The sequence below is a fragment of the Carlito syrichta genome, unplaced genomic scaffold, assembly GCF_000164805.1.
Source record: "Carlito syrichta isolate Samal-C Ts95f unplaced genomic scaffold, Tarsius_syrichta-2.0.1 Scaffold307227, whole genome shotgun sequence".
In the NCBI taxonomy this organism is placed as follows: domain Eukaryota; kingdom Metazoa; phylum Chordata; class Mammalia; order Primates; family Tarsiidae; genus Carlito; species Carlito syrichta.
The window spans coordinates 454,874-474,441 of NW_007251323.1; the positions used below are offsets into that span (position 1 = coordinate 454,874).

The following is a 19,568-nucleotide window of genomic DNA, read 5'->3' on the forward strand; positions in this document are numbered from 1 at the left end:
AAAAGGAGATCTTGATATTGCCAGATGTTGGAACGGATGAAGGACAGGAGGGGGTAGGTTATATGAAGGGGGATGTGAGGTGGAGAGGTTGGAATGCCAGAGGAAGTGCAGGTCTTCTATATAGGACCTCGAAGGGTGAAAGCTGAGTGGGCCTTTTAGGGAGGACGCGAACGCGGAAGAGAGCTAGGAGAAGGAGGGAGACCCAGTCCTGATGGAGTTCGAGAGAGAGTTTGGTGAGGATATCCTTTAGTGTGCGGTTAGTTCCTTCAACCTTTCCTGATGATGGTGGGTGATAGGGAATGTGAAAGTGCCATTTGATGTTGAGGGCCGCCGTTAGAGACTGAACGACTTGTGAGGTGAATTCAGGCCCGTTATCTGACTGAAGGGAGAAGGGGACCCCGAACCGAGGGATGATGTGGTTGGCTAAGATAGATCGTACCGTAGCAGCCCACTTATTTGAGGTGGGATAGGCCTCGACCCACCTGGAGAAGGTGTCAACCAGGACCGGAAGGTGTTTGATGCTACGGATGGGGGGCATGATGGTGAAGTCCACTTGCCAGTCTGACCCAGGGAGCTCTCCCCTAGCCTGGTGAGTGGGGAACGTTCCGGGCTTTAAGGGGATATTAGGATTTGTTCAGTGGCAAGTAGAGCATTGAGAGGAAAGGGGTGTATGAGTTTTGAATGTTCAGGAGTAAGATGGAAGAAAGTTTTAAGAAATGAAGTGAGAGCCGCTGGGTTTGGGTGGAAAACTGAGTGTAGGTAGGGAATGAGATTGGACAATTGTGGAACTTCACCTGTATGTTCGGCTGATGGGGAGGAGGTGTTGACGAGTATGGTAGGAAGGGGTTTTAGAGCTGCTTGGCGAGCCGTCCTGTCAGCCCACAAGTTTCCTTGGGTGATAAAAGATGAATCGATCTGGTGGGCTTTACAGTGTGAGATGCTTATGGCCCTGGGAAGCAAGGAGGCTTGAAGGAGGTTGGAAATGAGCTTAGCATTTATGATGGCCGATCCTTTGGTGGTTAACAACCCTCGTTCTTGCCAGATGGCTAAGTGTGAAACCAAAATGTGAAAGACATATTTGGAGTCGGTGTAAAGCGATAGGGAGTGTCCTGCCACCAGTTGGAATGCTCGAGTGACTGCTGTGAGTTCTGCTTGTCGGTTAGTGGTGTTGGGTGGGAGGGGATTAGCCTCAATGACGTCAGTGGCAGAGGTGATGGCGTATCCTGCCACCCAAGACCCCTCATGTATATATGAGCTTCCATCTGTGAACCAAACATAGGAGGGCGCAGATAAAGGTCCTTCCTGAATGTGTACTGGACAGGGGAGTAGGGACTCGAGGACTTCGACGCACTCATGTACTGGAGTGTTGACAGGAGAGGAAGGGAGTAATGTGACTGGGTGAAGGGGTGCGCAAGTTTGGAAGGAAACAGAGGGGTCTTGGACAAAGAAAACCACAAGGGATAGGACCCAACCGGGAAGGAGTGTTTTGAGGCCCTTATATCCTAAGAGGTGATGTAGATGGTGGGGGGAAACAACGGTGACAGGTGCTCCAAATGTGAGTTGTTTGGATTCGCATACGAGTATGTGGGTGGCCGACATCCCTGACCCGTGTGGTCAAGTTGTTTTGAGAGATAGGCTACAGGAGCAAATGTTTGTCCACTGAATTGACCTAGAACTCCTAGGGCTGTGCCCTTATTTTCGTGGACGTATAAGGTAAAAGGTCAGTGGACATCGGGTAGCCATAGGGCAGGGGCCCAGAGGAGAGCCTGTTGGAGGACGGTAAAAGACTGTCTAACGGCTGAGAGGGAGAGTAATCGTTCCTTAGGGTCACCTTTAGCCAGGTCATAGAGTGGCTTGGCGAGAAGGGTGAAATTGGGGATCCAGGCTCAGAAGTAGCCTGCCAATCCCAGGAATGACTGGATTTCTTCCTTTGTTTTGGGCACCGGGAGAGACTGAATAACAGACTTGCAGCTGGTTGTTATGGCCTTTTGTTGGTGTGAAATGGCTACACCAAGGTAGGTGACTTGTGTTTTGGATAGCTGAGCTTTGTGGGGGGAAACTTGGTATCCCCTTTGTGCTAGAAAGTTGAGAAGCAGGACAGTGTCCATGTGAGAGTCAGTTATAGAGGGGCTGCATAAGAGAAGGTCGTCTACATACTGGATGAGAGCGGATTTGGGGAGTGACAGACGTTTAAGGTCGGCCGCTAGAGCCTGGCCGAACAGATGGGGACTGTCCCAAAATCCCTGTGGGAGGACCGTCCATGTGAACTGTTGAGAGTAACGGGAAGTAGGGTCGGTCCAAGTAAACGCGAAAATGTCCTGGGAGTCAGCTGCCAAGGGAATGGTGAAGAATGCATCTTTAAGGTCTATAACTGAAAAGTGAGTTGCCATCGGAGGAATGGTAGACAGGAAGGTATAAGGGTTGGGAACTAGTGGGTGAATGGGGAGAACGGCTGCATTTATTAGTCGAAGGTCTTGGACTAGCCGGTAGGTTTTGTCAGGCTTTTTTAAGGTCAAGATGGGAGTATTGTAGGGCGAGTTGGTGGGCCTTAAGTATCCCTTGCATAGTAGGGTGTTTATGACAGGCTGCAGACCTAGCAGACTGGCTCTGGGGAGAGGGTATTGTGGCTGACTGGGGTGGGTGGATGGGTCCTTTAACTGGATGTGAATGGGCGGGCACTGGGACAATGAAGGGGTGTGGATGTCCCAGACTAGTGGGTTAACCGCCGAAGCGAGTGAGGGAGGGAGTGAGGTGGGTTGTGGGGAGGGAGGCCAGGACTAGAGGCCAAAAGGAGTAAGGAAGTTGTTGGTAGTGGATTGGTGAGGGCAGCGCTGGGGTTGAAGGTGATGGATGCCTGAAATTTGGCCAGGATGTCCCTCCCATAAGGGGTATAGAGCACTGAGGCATGACCAGGAAGGAGTGGGTAAATGGGAGGCTAGCAAATATGCACGTTAGCATAGGAGTTGTGCGTGGGATGAAGGTTTGGCCCCCTACCCCGACTACCGGGGACCAGGACAGTGAGGTTGGTCCCCAGAACTCCTGCAGGACAGAAAGGGTGGCTCCAGTGTCTAGCAGGAAGAGGATGGGACATCCGTCAACCGTAATTTTGACCCTAGGCTCCCGAGCATTTGAGATATGTGTCGGGTGGGGAAACCCAGGGCCCCGTCATTCCAAAGCGGCCACACCCAGTAGGTCCAGGGTGGAGTTGGGGGCTGACCCTGCTCCTCTCTGGGGGCTGGGGCAGTCCACCGCCCAATGTCCTGGAAGATTGCATTTGGGGCAAGGTTTCGATGGAGGTTTAGGGTTAGGGCAGGCTCGCGCCCAGTGTCCCTCCTTGCCGCATTTGAAACAGGGCCCTGGAGGGTCACGTTTATTCTGGACGCTTCCTCTACCGCTGTGAGGGCTGGTGTCTGTCCTGTGAAGAGCCTGAGCCAGTATTTGGTATTTTTGTCGCTTAGCCTTTTCTTCCCGGTTGTGGTATACCTTGAAGGCGGCAGCCAAAACCTCATTTTGGGGTGTAAGGGGCCCTTGATCTAGCTTTTTAAATTTAGCTTTAATGTCAGGGTAGCTTTGGGAGAAGAAATAAGTCATAAGGAGTTGACAGCCGTCTGGGTTTCTGGGTCTAAATTAGTAAATTGTTGGAGGGCCTTGGTAAGGTGATCAAGGAAGGAGGAAGGGTTTTCGTTTTTATCTTGGACCACTTCCTGGAGTTTTTCAAAATTAACAACCTTTTGCGCTGCCCGCCTCAACCCGGAAACGAGACAGGTAGAGGACTGATCTCTGGCACCAAGGCCATTGGGGGAGTTATAGTCCCAGCCAGGGTCCGGGTCCGGGACTGCCACTGCCCCGAGGGGGTGTGCTGGAGAGGTCTGCTGGACCTCATCTGCATATGCTCTAGCCTGTTCCCACACTCTTCTGTGCTCTTCCGGGGAGTAGGGTGTTGGAGAGAACCATGTAGATGTCGTGAAAGGTGAGGTTATAGGCCTGGAGGAGGTATTGGAATTCCTTGATGTAGGTGGTTGGGTTAGTAAAGGATCCGAGGTGTTTTTCTACCTGGGTCAGGTCCAAGATCGAGAATGGGACATGAACTCGAACAATGCCTTCAGCACCTGCCACTTCACGGAGAGGAGCGAGAGTGGCTGGGGCTGTTTTGGAGCGGGTAACAGGAGGACTGCTCGGGGTGGCAGGAACTGGAGGAAGGGGCGGGTAAAGATTAGGGACAGCAGGGGTGGACGGGAGAGGAGGCTGCAGGGGCAGGTGGGGTTGTCGATAGGGAGGAGGGTCATCTGCTGGGTCAAAGTCAGAGACGGAGGAGGGAGGTGGCGGCATTAGTGGGGCGGGGGAGGGAGGTGGCAGCGTTAATGGGGCTGAGGAGGGAAGTGGCGGCATTAGCGGGGCTGGGGAGAGAGGGGGCAGCGTTAGCGGGAGAGAGGGCCCTTTGCAGCCACGAGGAGGTGAACCAGTTTACATTGGAGGCAGAGGCGAGGGTGTTCCCGGAGTAGAGAGAAACACTGGACATAGGGAATCGCTGCCCACTTTTTTGAACACTCGCAGAAGTTATAGAGGTCCTGTATAATGTCGAGGTTTAGGGACCCATAAGGGGGCCATTTATTTTGGTTGTCTAAGCGATAGGTAGGCCAATCTTGGGTACTGAAGAGGATTAAACGCTTGGGCTTAATGTTGGGAGTGAGGGAGAGAGTGGAGAGGTTGTCTAAGAGGCATTTGAGGGGAGAGTCGGCCGGCAGGGATGACAAGTTTCCCATTTTAACAGCTGGGGCTGAGCAGAGCGTCCTCTGGACAGCCGACTGTCAGGATATGAGGAGGTTGCAATAAAACCTGTCGTCACAGAATGTTATTACAACCCGTGATTCTCCTGGAGAATCGAGGAGGTTGAAGGCAACCTGGTACCAGGATTTTTAGCGAAGAGGATGCCCAAAACCGGACGCTGGGAGGGAGCAGACTCGAAATTCCTGACGGCCGAGGGAGGGGAAAACCAGTCAGGGTTTGCTGTGGCCTTAAAGACCTAGGTGGGAGAGGGGAAAACCAGTAGGGGTTCGCTGTGGCCTTAAAGACCTAGGCGGGGTGTGGTCTCCCCCTTGCCTGGGGCTGAAAGGGCTGCCGGACAATCAATGGTCAGTTCCCTCCGGTTATCCAGGGCAAAGCTTTAGGTTTTCCAGTTAGGGGGCACTTACCAATCCGAGGGCCGGGGATGGATGCAGCGCTGGTGTTCAAGAAAGTGGGTGAAGGCCTTAAGGGGTGAGTCCTGCTGGTGCCAGAACAGGGTCTCGCCTGAGGACAAGAGGAACCTGATCCGAGTCACAGCACCAATGAAAGACAGTGAGACTCAACACCCGTTAAGGCCAAGATATTTAATGGGTCGAACGTGGTGGGCTACAGGACCTGAGGGTCAGGCTGTAGCCCCGAGGCAAGGGCGCGATGGCCTGTATAGGGGCTTAGGGCGACCTGTCTGTCGTCTATAGGTCGGCTGGCAGAGCTTCATGTAGGTTGGTGGATTTTTCACGGGCGCAGGAAAGGCTGCAGAGGGAGAATAAAGGAAGGCACCGAGGAAGAACAAAGGAAGGCACCGTTTCAATCGCCATTTTAGTTTGCCGGGTCGCCGTTTCCAGGAAAGGGAGGGGATGTGGCTTTACCTGTGGCTTGGCGGTGGCCCTTCACACACTACACGCCAGGGTGCACATTGGGATGAAACTGAGCCCTAGAAAGGTAAGTACTCAAACTGGAGCCTGGAACAGCTGGAATCAGGAGCTCATTTATTGAGTCCAGAACATGTGTGTGTGCTGGACACTTGCCCTTAACTGCATCTGAAGGGGCAGGGAGTTTTGGACAGGCTCCTCTTCACTCTACCAGGTGCAGCCCAACCTCCCCCTTCTTTTCTTTTTTTTTTAAATATTATTTAACTTAAAAAAAATTTTGTTTTCAGTTGGAGTCTCACTCCGTCGCCCAGGCTGGAGTACAGTGACACGCCTCTGGCCACCGCAGCCTCGACCTGCTGGGCTCCGGCGATCCTTCCGCCTCAGCCTTCCAAGTAGCCAGAACTACAGACACGTGCTACCATGCCCGGTTAATTTTTGATTTATTGTAGAGACGAGGTCTCACCAAGTTCCCTGGGCTGATCTCAAACCTGTGGGTTCAGGCAATCTACTCGCCTCGGCCTCCCAAAGTGCTGGGATTACAGGCTGAAAAAAAATGTTTTTTTTTAACAGGGTCTTGCTCTGTCACCCAGGTTGGAGTGCAATGGCGTGATCATAGCTCACCACAACCTTAAACTCCTGGCCTCGAGGCATCCTCCCGCCTCAGCCTCCCAAGTAGCTGGGATTACAGGGGAGAGCTGCTATACACAGTTCATTTTTAAATTTTTTTGTAGAGATGGGGTCTCACTATGTTGCCCAGGCTTGTCTCCAACTTCTGGGTTCTAGCAGTCCTCCCACTTCAGCCTCACAAAGTGCTGGGATTTCAGGTGTGAGAGAGCCAGGGTGTCCAGCACCCTTTCCTTCCTTTAGGCCTTCCAGTCCAAGCTGGAGGAGGAGCACTCCAAGAACTGGTGTTCCCCTGTGGCCATATAGGGCAGAGTGACAAGTCCTGTGAACAATCGGAGAGGGTTACAATGTGACCCTGAGCTCCCATGATCAAGGCATCTGTGTGATCTTGTGCAACTCACTCAGTTATGCCAGGGATGAAAAGGATGTTACTACCTTAAATCATCTCCAAGTTCCCTTTTTGTTCTAGGATTCTAAGAGATGCCACAGCTAGGATGAACTGAAAATAAATTTCTCCAGGAGGATAGAAAGTCTGTAGCAACATTACTTTCTGTGCTTAAAACAAGTATATACTGTATACATATGTGCATGTGCACGCTCACCTGGGCATGCATTTAAATATTCTTTTTTTTTTTGTTGTTAGAGTCTCATTCTGTCACCCAGACTGGAGTGCAGTGGCCGCTCCCGGCCACCACAGCCTCGACCTGCTGGGCTCCGGCAATCCTTCCACCTCAGTCTTCCAAGTAGCTGGAACTACAGGTGCGCGCTACCACGCCCAGCTAGTTTTTGATTTATTGTAGAGATGAGGGCTCGCCAAGTTGCCCAGGCGGGTCTCGAACCCACAGGCTCAGGCAATTCACTCACCTCAGCTTCCCAAGGCGCGGGATTACAGGCTGAGCCACCGAATCCAACTAAATATTCTTAAAGCAAGGACTAAAGTAAACTGACGCAACCAGCCAGTGCAGTATGTAAACACCTTGAACAGCTGCACTTGAGAATGAGAACATCAGTCAGATGTGCATCACTCCACCTGGATTGTGGGTGTGTATACCCACACATATCTATATTTCTAATTGCATAGTCATAACTTTTTTTTTTGAGTCAGTATCTCACTCTGTTATGGTCCGAGTAATGCTCAGCTGCTCTCCCTCAATATCAATAAATCAAGGGACAGGGAACAGGTAGAAAGAGGTTTATTTCTGAATTCGAACCCAGGGAGCAGAGCTGGAGTCCTGGACTTTGTAAAATGGTCCTGCTCACCCTTCAAGTTTGGCGACCTACTTTTATAAGTTCAGGGTAGTTGGTATACATTGACTAAGTGACTGAGCAGTGTATAGCACTTAAGTCACAGCCTTGTTTCCTGGCAGCAGTTACCAGAGATATCGCACAGCTTTTTATCAGTAGCACCCGGCAGAAGTGTTAATCAAGCTTGCCAGAGTATAAAGGGAGTCAACAAGGCCTAAGACATCATAAATTACTACATGTTGTTAAACGCAAAAGTTATGCAAATCATGAGACTTATGGTTACCTTGTTCAAACCTGTGAGTGCTAAGAAGAGGGAGTAAGTGGGATCTTACATCTCTCATTTAATTGGGCACAGTCTGCAGGGAAGTTAAAAATTCTTTGAAGTTATTTACTGGAGTGCATAGGCGATAAGGGGGAAGCACACCTTTTGTCAACTCTCAGGAATGTGGGTACCTGCAGGAGCTCTAAAATCCTTGCCATGCCCTTCTCTAGGGGTTGTGGCAATATGGACAGACCATAGCGGGGTCTCCATATCAACTCTGTCACCCAGGCTGGAGAGCAGTGGCACCATCACGGCTCACTGAAGGCTCAACCTCCTGGGCTCAATCCTTCCTCCCACCTCGGCCTTCTAAATTACTGGGATTACATACGTGAGCCACCTCACCTGGTTCAGTCATATCTATGTCTATAGATATCACCATTGTTTATTCTACGCTTACTACATGCCAAGCACTGTGTTACCCCTTGGCACGCATTCTTTCATTGTCCTCTTACAAGGACAGCACAAGCTGCATTTCACAGCTGGCTTGGTAGCTGTGGCAGTGCCTAGGGTTATAGATACTGGTTATTTAGAAAAAACAGGCTGGGTGCGGTGGCTGTAATCCCAGCACTTTGGAAGACCGAGGTGAGGGTTGCCTGAGCCCGCAGGCTTGAGACCCGCCTGGGCAACTTGGCGAGACCTCATCTCTACAATAAATAAAAAAATTAGCCGGGTGTGGTAGCACGCGCCTGTAGTTCTGGCTCCTTGGAAGGCTGAGGTGGAAGGATCGCCGGAGCCCAGCAGGTCGAGGCTGCGGTGGCCAGGAGTAGCTGCTCTCCAGTCTGGGCGACAGAGTGAGACTCCAACTCAAAAAAAAAAAAGAGAGAGAAAGAAAGAAAATAATAAACAAGCAGTTTGGCCCTATTCTCCACCCCTCCACTATGTACTATTTCTTGACCTTGAGAAAGGGTGGGGTGGGGTGGGTGTTTCTCTTGTCTTAACACAGAAAGTTAAGCATTTGGTCTTACATTCTTGGGGCGCATTTACTATTCACATTGCTGCTTCACAGACTTTCTTTCTTTTTCGTTCTTTTTACAGGGGAGAGCACGAACCCAGTTCCCTCATTACCACAATTAAATGCAGTCAAGTTTTCCACATTTAGGGAAATCACAGGGTCTGCTCATACGCTCATGGGTAAGCCATGCCCTGGGGAAAACCACCTTCCTGATCATGGTGTCTCCCTTGCCACATAAGTCTTCACAGACCCTTCACAAATCAGTTAATTCAAATTTGACTTTTGTTCAATCCAAAGGAAAGGAGGAAAAAAGAATGTTAAAACGCATAAAAGAAAAAGTTGAGCCAGGCATGCTGGCTCACGCCTGTAGTTCTAGCTACTTAGGAGGCTGAGGCAGGTGGACTGCTTGAGGTTGGGAGTTTGAGGGAGCAGTGAACTATGATCACACCACTGTACCTCAGCCTCTGCAACACAGCAAGACCTCATCTCCAAAAACAATAGTAGTCAAGAGAGTTGAAAGCTATTTAGTTGATTTGCTTTGAACAGGATTTATTGAATTTGGGAAGTTCACTTTTTTTTTGAGTCAGAGTATCACTCTGTCACCCAGGCTGGAGTGCAATGGCATGCTCAGGGACATGGCAGCCTTGACCTGCTGGGCTCAAACAATCCTTCTGCCTCAGCCTTCCAAGTAGCTGGAACTACAAGCACACGCCACCACACCCAGCTAAGGAAGTTCACTCTTGATATGTATGTCCTTTCTAGCCATCATTTGTACTTTTTGCTCAAACACCCATCACTTACATTTTTTCTTTTTACAACTTTTTTTTTTTTTTTTGAGCCAGGGTCTCACTCTGTTGCTCAGGCTGGAGTGCAGTGGTGTGTGATCACCACTCACTGAAGCCTGGAACTCCTGGGCTCAATCGATCCTCCTGCCTCATCCACCCCAGTAAACTAGAATATAGGCATATGCTACCACGCCTGGCTAATTTTTAAAAAGTTTTTAAAAGCCGGACGCGGTGGCTCAAGCCTGTAATCCCAATACTTTGGGAGGCCGAGGTGAGGAGACTGATTGCCTGAGCCCATGGGTTCGGCAGCTTGGCCAACTTGGCAAGACCGCATCTCTACAACAAATCAAAAAATTAGCTGGGCTTATTAGCCGGGATGACAGAGTGAGATGCTGGCTCTTTAAAAAGTTGACTCTATTATACAGCAACTTAGCCACTTGAATATGAAAATGGATTTCCACCCTAATCTACCTTCTGAAGCCTGGGCTACATACACAAGCAGCCACCTTTATTTTTCTAGCATATTAGAAGACTAGAATGTGGTGGTGGCACTGAAATGACTGATATTGCTGTCACCCCTGTGTTTCAGCGTAAGGTTCTGTGATCTCTTTTCTGAACATGTAAGTTGTCGACAGGCTGGGGTAAAGCACTTATCAGAGAAGAGTTTGCTCTTCTTACAGTTTTATTTTAGCAGTTCCTTTACATGGTTACATCTTAACAAATGAGTGAAACTGATTTTTTATTTTATTTTGTTGAAATTCCAAGCATTTAGTTTTGGAGTTGGAAGAAATTTTGGACAGAACCAGTATCCTGCCCTGGCAGGACAAAGACCAGCAGCATGTATTACAGCAAAGGGCCTCAGACCACACCCAGTTAGGACTATTTAAGCTGACAGGTTCTGGAAACCTTAAAATATTCTCTTCTACCTGCTCACCTAGGGCGAACCCATTGCCAAAAACTTCCAAGATAAAAGTCTTCTCTCCTCCAAGTCCAGATTTTTCCTGTTCTTGCCTCTCTTAGCACTGGTGATTTGGGCACTGTTTCTTTTTTTTTTTTTTTGAGTTGGAGTCTCACTGGAGTGCAGTGGCTGCTCCCGGTCACCACAGCCTCGACCTGCTGGGCTCCGGCGATCCTTCCGCCTCAGCCTTCCAAGTAGCCGGAATTACAGGCACGCGCTACCAAGCCCGGCTGATTTTTTGATTTACTGTAGAGATGAGGTCTCGCTGCCCAGGCAGGTCTCGAACCCGCGGGCTCAGGCAGTCCACTCGCCTCAGCCTCCCAAAGGCGCGGGATTATGGGCTGAGCCACCGTGCCCGGTTTGGGCACTGTTTCTAGTGAATGTATGGAATGATCATCTTTCTTCGATGTTTAGGATCTTACTGTTCCCAGCTTTCCTGAAATGTAGTGTCACAGGAAGTTTGTAAGTTTCAGGGCAGGTAGGTCTGGGTCAAGCTCCAGTGGAGACGCTTACTTGTCTAACACTGTGCACAGGTTAGTTTAGCCTGAAGTTGGCTTCCCCATGTAGAGTAAGACCTGTTTTAGAGGATGGCTGTAAGGATAATGTGTAAAACACATAGTATGGTGCTTCAAAAGACACTCACTTTCAGTATGGCATGTCAGCAATAGAGCTCTGTATCTTTTGTGCATGAAATACAAAGAAAACAAGTAGCACTGGTAACAACACATTTATTTACGTACCCTGTTGTGTGACGGGAGGTGTTTTTCACTTTCCAATCATTGATTCGGTTATAACAATTAAAATTCCAGAAGGTAAACTATTAATTTATTGTTGCTCATAAGCATAGGTAAACAGACACGGTACCACATAAAGGAATCTTAAACACATCTAACCTTTTGGTATCGCTTTGACTATGGACGAGCAGACTTTGGCAATGGACCTAAGAGGTTACTGATACGCTTCCAAATCTCATGGTTCTCTTCAGACACAACAGAAAAAATGTGGGTTTCATTTCTGAGTGTCAGAAGATTAACCAAGATTTTTAGGAAGCTGCAAAAGGCCAACATGACCTAAGCCTGTCATATTTCTCACCAATATAATGTATTACTATTAACATTAAAATCATGGTAGGCAGCGGTCATTGCTAGTCTCATTTCATAGATTAAGTTAGTTTTTGAAAAGAACTCACCTCAGATGGCAGGCTATTAATGTTTAAAGTGGTTTAACTTAATCCTTTGTGTACTAAAGCAATTCCTATAGATCCCAAGTCAAAGAACTGGCTAGTGTATCAAATTGGGTTTCATAGCAGAATCAGCCACTTCCAAGCGACTGCATCACACAGGACGTTTTCTTTCAGAATGCCTTTTGTTCTTGGCTTCAAATCTTACAGCATATACTTTTAGAGGGTTTGGTACGTGTAATACATGGGTACTCATTGCTAGAGCAGGATATAAGAATGTGCTGATCACCAAGTAGGAGATTTACATTACATTAAATTAAAATTATACACTGTCGGAAACAGACAAGACAGGGAGTTCCCAGATCCTAAAAATATTATGGCTGAGGAAATAGAGAACTCAAAAAAGGAATCCACCTCCAAGAAACTAATTCAGTATAGTAAAATAGAATTAAGTGCCCTGTCTTAGGAAAAAGTTTATTAATAATAAGGATATCATACATCGTTTCTTTGGAGATTAAAGTGCAGGCTATGAAATGGCATATAAAATAATGCATAAAATAGTGCAATGTTAAGGTGCCATTATTTGTATTACACATAGCCTATTTTAATACGTTCATTTTTCTCTCAAAAATCCAGCTGTAGTGACACCTTTTAAGCTTATCTATTTAGGCATTATTTATACTGTTTTACCCACCTTTGGGGCTACATAGAATATTTTAACATCTTTAACATGTAGAATAATTGCGCATACATCTTGAAACTATTAAATAGAGATTAAGGCAAGCCCCTGTAAAGTTCAGTACTCCAAAAAACATGTTTTACAAAAAAGCTGCTTCCCAAACCTGTGGTTTTAGACCTGACGACCCCGACAGTCTTTGACACAGTATAATTAATCTCAATACATTTGTGTTTGCCCATGATTGCCAGGCTCCGTCCAGGAGTTTGAAAAACAGCAGATTCTATAACCTCAGACTATGTGAAACCAAGTAAGCCAAGTCCATGTGGGCGAGAAGCAGAGGATGCGGCTGGGGCTGGGCGGGCCGTCCTCTATACTTCTCATACATGCCTTTCACAGTTTATCCACGTGTGCGTGTGTAGTGTTGTACCACCATCAATCTGTATGTGGGAATGACCCCTTAAAACAGAGAAGTCTCCTCTGAAAAGCAGCCAAGGAAGATAATGGGAACACTTAAAAAAAAGTCACACTAGGACAACATGATATTAACACCACACGGCATTTAAATAACTGATGTAAAACGCAGGGCAGGATGGTTCTCTTTCAGGAGATTAATTTAAAATTTTCCGGAACGTGTCAGTTTTAGCTGACCAAAACAATTTGTGGTTTGGTGAACCTTAAATACCATTATGCTATCTATACGCAAGCATAACAGCTTTCACATAACTGTCCTAATGAATGGTGAAGGCAATATCCTAACATGTTTTAGCGAGATAGTCTAAGCAGATGTAAGACTTGGACAACTGAACTGTAGTGCTTTATTCTACTATATGGAACATTCATGCATTAACAAGTGCAACGCATCAGCCTTACGAACAGGTGATTATAAGTGCATGCTGTAGAAATTTGGATTTTGGAACAGAAGAATCTACCTTCTAATAGTGTGACTATTTATTATGAAAGCCAAATACTCATGTTAACTAATGGAAGACCATACATACATTTAGGCTATCTGTAGTGACTTTTAATAATTCACTAACAGCTATTAGAGAAATAATCTGAGGCTATATTCCTTTGATGCATAAGGTTTATACTTTGTAACCTGTAGACATATACTTTGATACTTAAAAAGTCTTCCTATTACCAGAAAAGCAGACTATTAAAGGTCACCGTATTCCAGTAGGCCTCCTCCAAAGTTATGATAATATGGCTAACTCCTATGATTACAAAAATGAGAACTGCTGAGAAAATGACTTCCAGACGGGGACTTTTATGGATGACCTTGGCTGACAAATGTTTTTTGGAAATTGTTTTATTTTAAAATTACCTTCCCAACAAACCATGAAACACTTGGATGTTACTTTATGGTTTTTCATTGAAAACATACTACATTGTAAATGGAATTTCAAAGTTAGACAAAGAATTGATCAAAATCTAAGGACAATATTATGTAAGGACAGTATTATTAAAAATGGATAGAAAAAAGTTTCATTTGGTGAAGTTAATCTAAGGGATGCATAACCATGTCATGTTGGACGGATAAAAAAGGTGATAACCTTGTGCTTTTATTCAACTAAGGTACTTACCAAAACCTTAGGTTTTACACAGGTGTCAAACTCCCACCTGGAAAGGGATAGTTTTTTATATTACACCTAAATTTACTTTAAATAACTGAAGCCCAAGGCAACAGTTGTTTAAAGAACTTAACAGTCGAATAACTACATAATTTAGTACATTAAAATAAAACTAGGACAGTGATAGTCGAGTGTCTCAAAAATACACAACTGGGGAAAAGAATCACTGTACACAATTTGGAGGTTGTTAAAGTGACCACTCAGAAGGTTGAACAGTGCAAGACATGCTTTTCCAGTTACAAGTTCAAAACAGGAGTGCAAACAAAATTAAAGCTTCTGTTTAAAGTTGTAGAATAAGGAAAGCTTAACATTAATATTAAAAAGCTTCCCTCAGGTCATCCCCCAGAAATGACATAATCGAAATGCTTTTTCATGGTACAATTTTCCTCAATGAACTTTCCTTCAATGGCAAAACTTCATCCTGCAAGTCAGGTTCCTTCCTCACCCGCCACATCTGACCAATGAGCACACATGGTGGTGGTGAGTGGAGAACAGTACTAGCTCCCGGAGGTCCAATATCCATAGAAAGAGCCTTGGGATTTGGGTTCTACTTAGCCAGTGTACCTGAACCCTACGAGAGGAGTTAAAGCAATGGGCTGTAAGAGCCTCTTGTTCTTATAAAACTGGAGGACAGATGGACTAACAAATCCCCCTCCAGAGGCAAGCTGTTGTGGTGGAAGATGTTAAGTGCTTAAATAAACTAAAACACTGCTCTAAAAAGTGGAGAAGTATAGAGGTTCAAGATTAATACCAGTGCAAGAGCTTTTAAGTGAATTGATTAGGCAATGCATGCATCTATTCATGCAAATGTAGGACATGGCCCCCAAAGAGAATTGAAAACATGTATATAACAACTGGATAAGTCCCTTGCCAGTAGTTTATAAAAATATATAGTCAATACTGTAGAGGCTCCTTCTACAGTCAATACTATGGAAGTTCGTTTTAGTTACCCATTACTTCATTACCAAAAAGCATTAACTACTTTTTTTCAGACATTCCAGACAAAGGTCACTTATAACAAAAAGACAATTTAAAAAAAAACAAAAAACAAAAAACAGGATAGTGTCCATTTAAAAAGTAGGTCTTTTCTTTCAAGTGAGCAGGACATTTTCTGTATTAAACTTAACTAGCCTGTCAAGACTGGGTTTAAGATTCTTATGTTATGTGCATATATGCAGAAACAAATTAACTTACTTTAAACATTATCTGCACAGAAAAAAATTAACTCCTCAAAACATGATAGAACAGGTCTGGTTAGTACAAATCTATTGCAAAGTAAAAAGATTCTGTGCATCAGTTCAACCAGGAGAAGCGGGAAAAGAATGTCCCAACCACAAGAGTTCAAGTGTAAGTTGTGTTCTGAAAGCCTAGAAGCCTAAGGGACACCATGTTGCTCACAGTATCCTGATATGCATAACTGCGTAAGCTACTAAGCCACATCTTCCTCTGGCGCTAGAACCACATTCCAGTTTACTTTCTATTCCGAAGACGTTTCGATTTCCTAAGAGAGTCTATGGCTTCCGTGGCCTTTTTTCGTTTCCGGGGAGACTCCTCGTTCTGCCCAGACCCTGAGGAGTTTCCTACAGCACTTTCCATTACTTCTCGGAGTTTGCGTTCCAGCTCCGCCAACCGTGCGTTCTGTTCACCTATGATCTGGGTCTGCTCTAGCAGTTTCTGGTCCTGGTCTTGAAGCTGTTTCTGCTGTTCTTGCACTTTGGTGCGGAGCTCAGAAATTTCACGCCTGAGAACAGTCACGCCAGCACCATTTGTTTTAACCTGCTGCTGGAGTTTGGTGACTTCTTGTCTTGAAGGGTTCTGCTTGGAGAAGAGCTGCATTGTTGTGAGGGCTGCAGATGGTCCCGGAACTGTGGAGAGATTGGTGAAAAGGGTCAGTTCCTGAAATGTCTCCCTCACAGTAATACTTAAACTTATTCTGGACTAGAATATCCTTACTGTATCACTTTTGATACTTTCTTCTCTGCAATCCACTTAGTCTGACGAGTTAATTACCTTGCTTTAACTATAAATGAGTTTGAATTCCGATTCTCTTGCTCATGTGGCAGTATGTGCACCAAGAAGGGCATTTACTGACAAACTTGAATTAAAAAGAAAAATTATATACATATATATATTTGAGTGGGAGTCACACTCCATCAACCCAGGCTGGAGTGCCGTGGCACGTTCATGGCCACCCCAGTGTCGACCTGCTGGGCTCTGGCGATCCTTCTGCCTCAGCCTTCCAAGTAGCCGGAGCCAGGCGCATGCTACCATGCCCAGTTAATTTTTTTATTTGTTGTACAGATGAGGTCTTGCCAAGTTGTCTGGGCTGGTCTTGAACCCACGGGCTCAGGCAATCCACTCACCTCGGCTTCCCAAAGTGCTGGGATTACAGGCTGAGCCACCGAGCCCAGCTGGATTTAAAGTATTATAAAGCATTTTTAGGACCTAGTAAAATATAAGTAGTAAAATTAGAAAACATTTATTTTCTATCTTATACACATAAACAAATATAAACTTTCTTTCTTTTTTTTTTTTTGAGTTGGAATCTCACTAGGTCACCCAGACTGGAGTGCAGTGGCACGCTCCTGGCCACCACAGCCTCAACCTGCTGGGCTCCAGCGATCCTTCCACCTCAGCCTTCCAAGTAGCTGGAACTACAGGCGTGCGTTACCACGCCCGGCTAATTTTTTTGATTTATTGTAGAGATGAGGTCTGGCCAAACTGCCCAGGCGGGTCTCGAACCCGCGGGCTCAGGCAATTCACTCACCTCAGCCTCCCAAAGCGCGGGATTACAGCCTGAGCCACCAAGCCCGGCCAAATATAAACTTTCAAGTTACAAGTACAGACCTACAGGTTGATCCTCCCTGACCCATAGATCTGAAATCTGAAATACTCTCACATCAGAAACTTTTTGAGAACTGACATAATACTCAAAGGAAATGCTCACTGAAGCATTTTGGATTTTTTAGATTAGGGATGCCCAACCAGTAAGTATAATGGCAAATATACCAAAATCAGAAAAAAAAATTCAAAATCCAAAACGTTCAGATAATGAATAATCAAACCCATATCATGTTCCCAAATTCACTCTGCACTTGGTTGTAAGTAAAGGTTTCAACTTTTGCCAAATAATAGAGACTCCATCGAAGAGTGGATTATATCATACATTATGATCATGAAGAATTTGACACGATATAGGAAGACTTCGGATCTATTCTTTTAGGAATAATTGGAATGTAAAATGGGCATACAAATAACTATTTTAAGCCAAGAACCTACTTTTTAAAACCCTATCTACTGACGGTTTTCTAAAAGAACCAGATGGATCCATTCATACCCTAAACTCATGTTAATTTTCTCCTTGCACATCTAAATAACCAAATAACCAAAATATTTTCCTTGACTGATACATTCTTCCTTCCCTCTGTTCATCCTCATCTAACTTCTACTCACACACTAAGACTCAGATCAATTCTTACCTCTTGTGGAGTTTCAGTCAGACCAGGAAATGCTGATCTTATCTACCTGAAAGTGTCTATTTCTGCTACTCATTTGACATTTAACTGGACACTGTCTTAAAGTATTTCTCTTGCCTATGATAATTTAACGCTGAGTCTAGGTATGTCTTACCTTTTCAAATAGTAAGATCCTTGAAAGCAGACACCATGTGCTACACTTCTTTTTAGTCTCCAGGGACACAGTACAGTGCTGTGTGCATAACAGGTACTCAATAAATGATATGTTAATTCTGAGATTTGTAGGCTTTATTATTAAATTACAGCAAGTCACTCAGTTGTTCCACTGAGTACCATGGGGAGCTAACAAATTTGAACAAAAAGTGTTTTTCTGAATTTAAAGTTGAAAAAAATTAGGGTATTGAAATATTTAGTCTTTCAATAGATAAGGTCACAAATTTCTAGGATACTTTTACAAACTTGCTACCATCGATGCAGTGATAGTGCTCAAAATAGTCTTCCTGAGCCCTTTTAAAGTAGCAGCCAGATACTTTGGAGGCTTAAATGTTTCACTGAATAGTTCCATGAAGACTTTTTTTTTTAGGTTTTATCTGGTATATTTAATTCTGTTTTGAAGAAAAGGATATTAATTAGAAACATAAAACAAACACAAACAGACTGTCCCCAATACACAAATGGTTTAACTTACGAGTTTTTCGACTTTTCAGTGGCATGAAAGCAACACCCATTCAGTAGAAATTGCGCTTCCGGTACCCATACAATGATTCTGTTTTTCTTTTTGAGATGAAGTCTCAACAGGCTGGTCATGAACCCACCCCTGGGCTCAGGCAATCCTCTCACCTCTCCTCCCAAAGTGTTGGGATTATAGGTGTGAGCCACCAAGTCCAGTCCTATTCTGTTTTTCACTTTCAGTTCAGTATTTAATAAATTACAAAAGCTATTCAATGCTTTATTATAAAATAAGTTTTGTGTTAGATGATTTTGCCCAGCTATAGGTTAATGTAATTGTTCTGTGCACATTAAGGTAGGCAAGGCTAAGCTTTGATGTTTGGTAGGTGTATTAAATGCATTTTTGACTTATGGTATTTTCCTCTTATGCTGGGTTTACCTTGATGTAATCCCACCGTAAATGGAGGAGCATCTGCATATAACTTCACACAGCAATTCTGCTAATGAATTTACTGTAAATCAATAGTTGTAGATATGTGCAAAGATTTAGCCACAAGATTATTCAGATAGTTCTTCAGAATGTAATTTAGATATTGAAAAACTAGAAACAACAAATGTGCCTAATAGCAGTGGACCAGTTATACAATCCAATCTTTAATCCAATCTTTCATTAAAAATGATATTGCCCATAAACATTTACTGGCACAGAAAAGTTCAAGATAACTGAAAAAAAGGGAAGCAAGTTATAAAACGGTACACAAATATTATCCTACAATGAACATACTATAAACAAGAGATACCTGGAGGAGAGCCCATGAGTCTTCCAGACACATCTGATCCCGGTAATTTCCTCTTTAGAATTGGAACAATCTTTTCATCAAAGTATTCCATTGCCATGGAGGAAATATCCCTTAATTCTTGAAGAACTTCATGAGCTCGTTGAGGAGCTCTGGTAGAATTAACATATCTCAACACACGATATATCTCATCAATCACCTAAAATAATAAATTCTCATTAGCACTTTAGAACTTCCTAAAAAAAAAAACAGCTGAATAGACAGAGAAGTGACTGCTTGTTCTGAAAGTTCTATTAAGACCTATAGGACAATTTAACTCATGTACTGACCACTGATGACATGCTCATCTGTAGCACATAGCTTTTGGGCTTGCTACAGCATTTTAAAATTTTTTTTTGAGTTGGAGTCTCACTCTGTCACCCAGGCTGGAGTGCTGTGGCACACTCATGGCCACCCCAGTGTCGACCTGCTAGGCTCTGGCAATCCTTCCGTCTTAGCCTTCCAAGTAGCCAGAACTACAGGCATGTGCTACCATGTCTGGCTAATTTTTTATTTATTGTAGAGACGAGGTCTCGCCAAGTTGCCCAGGCTGGTCT

At 44.9% G+C, this 19,568-nt stretch overlaps 1 protein-coding gene across 1 annotated transcript in view; it reads right to left on the reverse strand.

The window, feature by feature from the left end:
- Positions 1-11,251: 11,251 nt before the first annotated feature.
- FBXO28 (F-box protein 28) overlaps positions 11,252-19,568 on the reverse strand; it is a 44,007-nt gene continuing 35,690 nt past the window's right edge. The window contains exons 5-6 of the mRNA XM_021715631.1: positions 18,976-19,171; positions 11,252-15,895 (exon numbers count right to left, since the gene is read on the reverse strand). Coding sequence (XP_021571306.1) covers positions 15,501-15,895; positions 18,976-19,171 — 591 coding nt within the window. The 3' untranslated portion in view covers positions 11,252-15,500. The remainder of the gene's footprint in view (positions 15,896-18,975; positions 19,172-19,568) is intronic.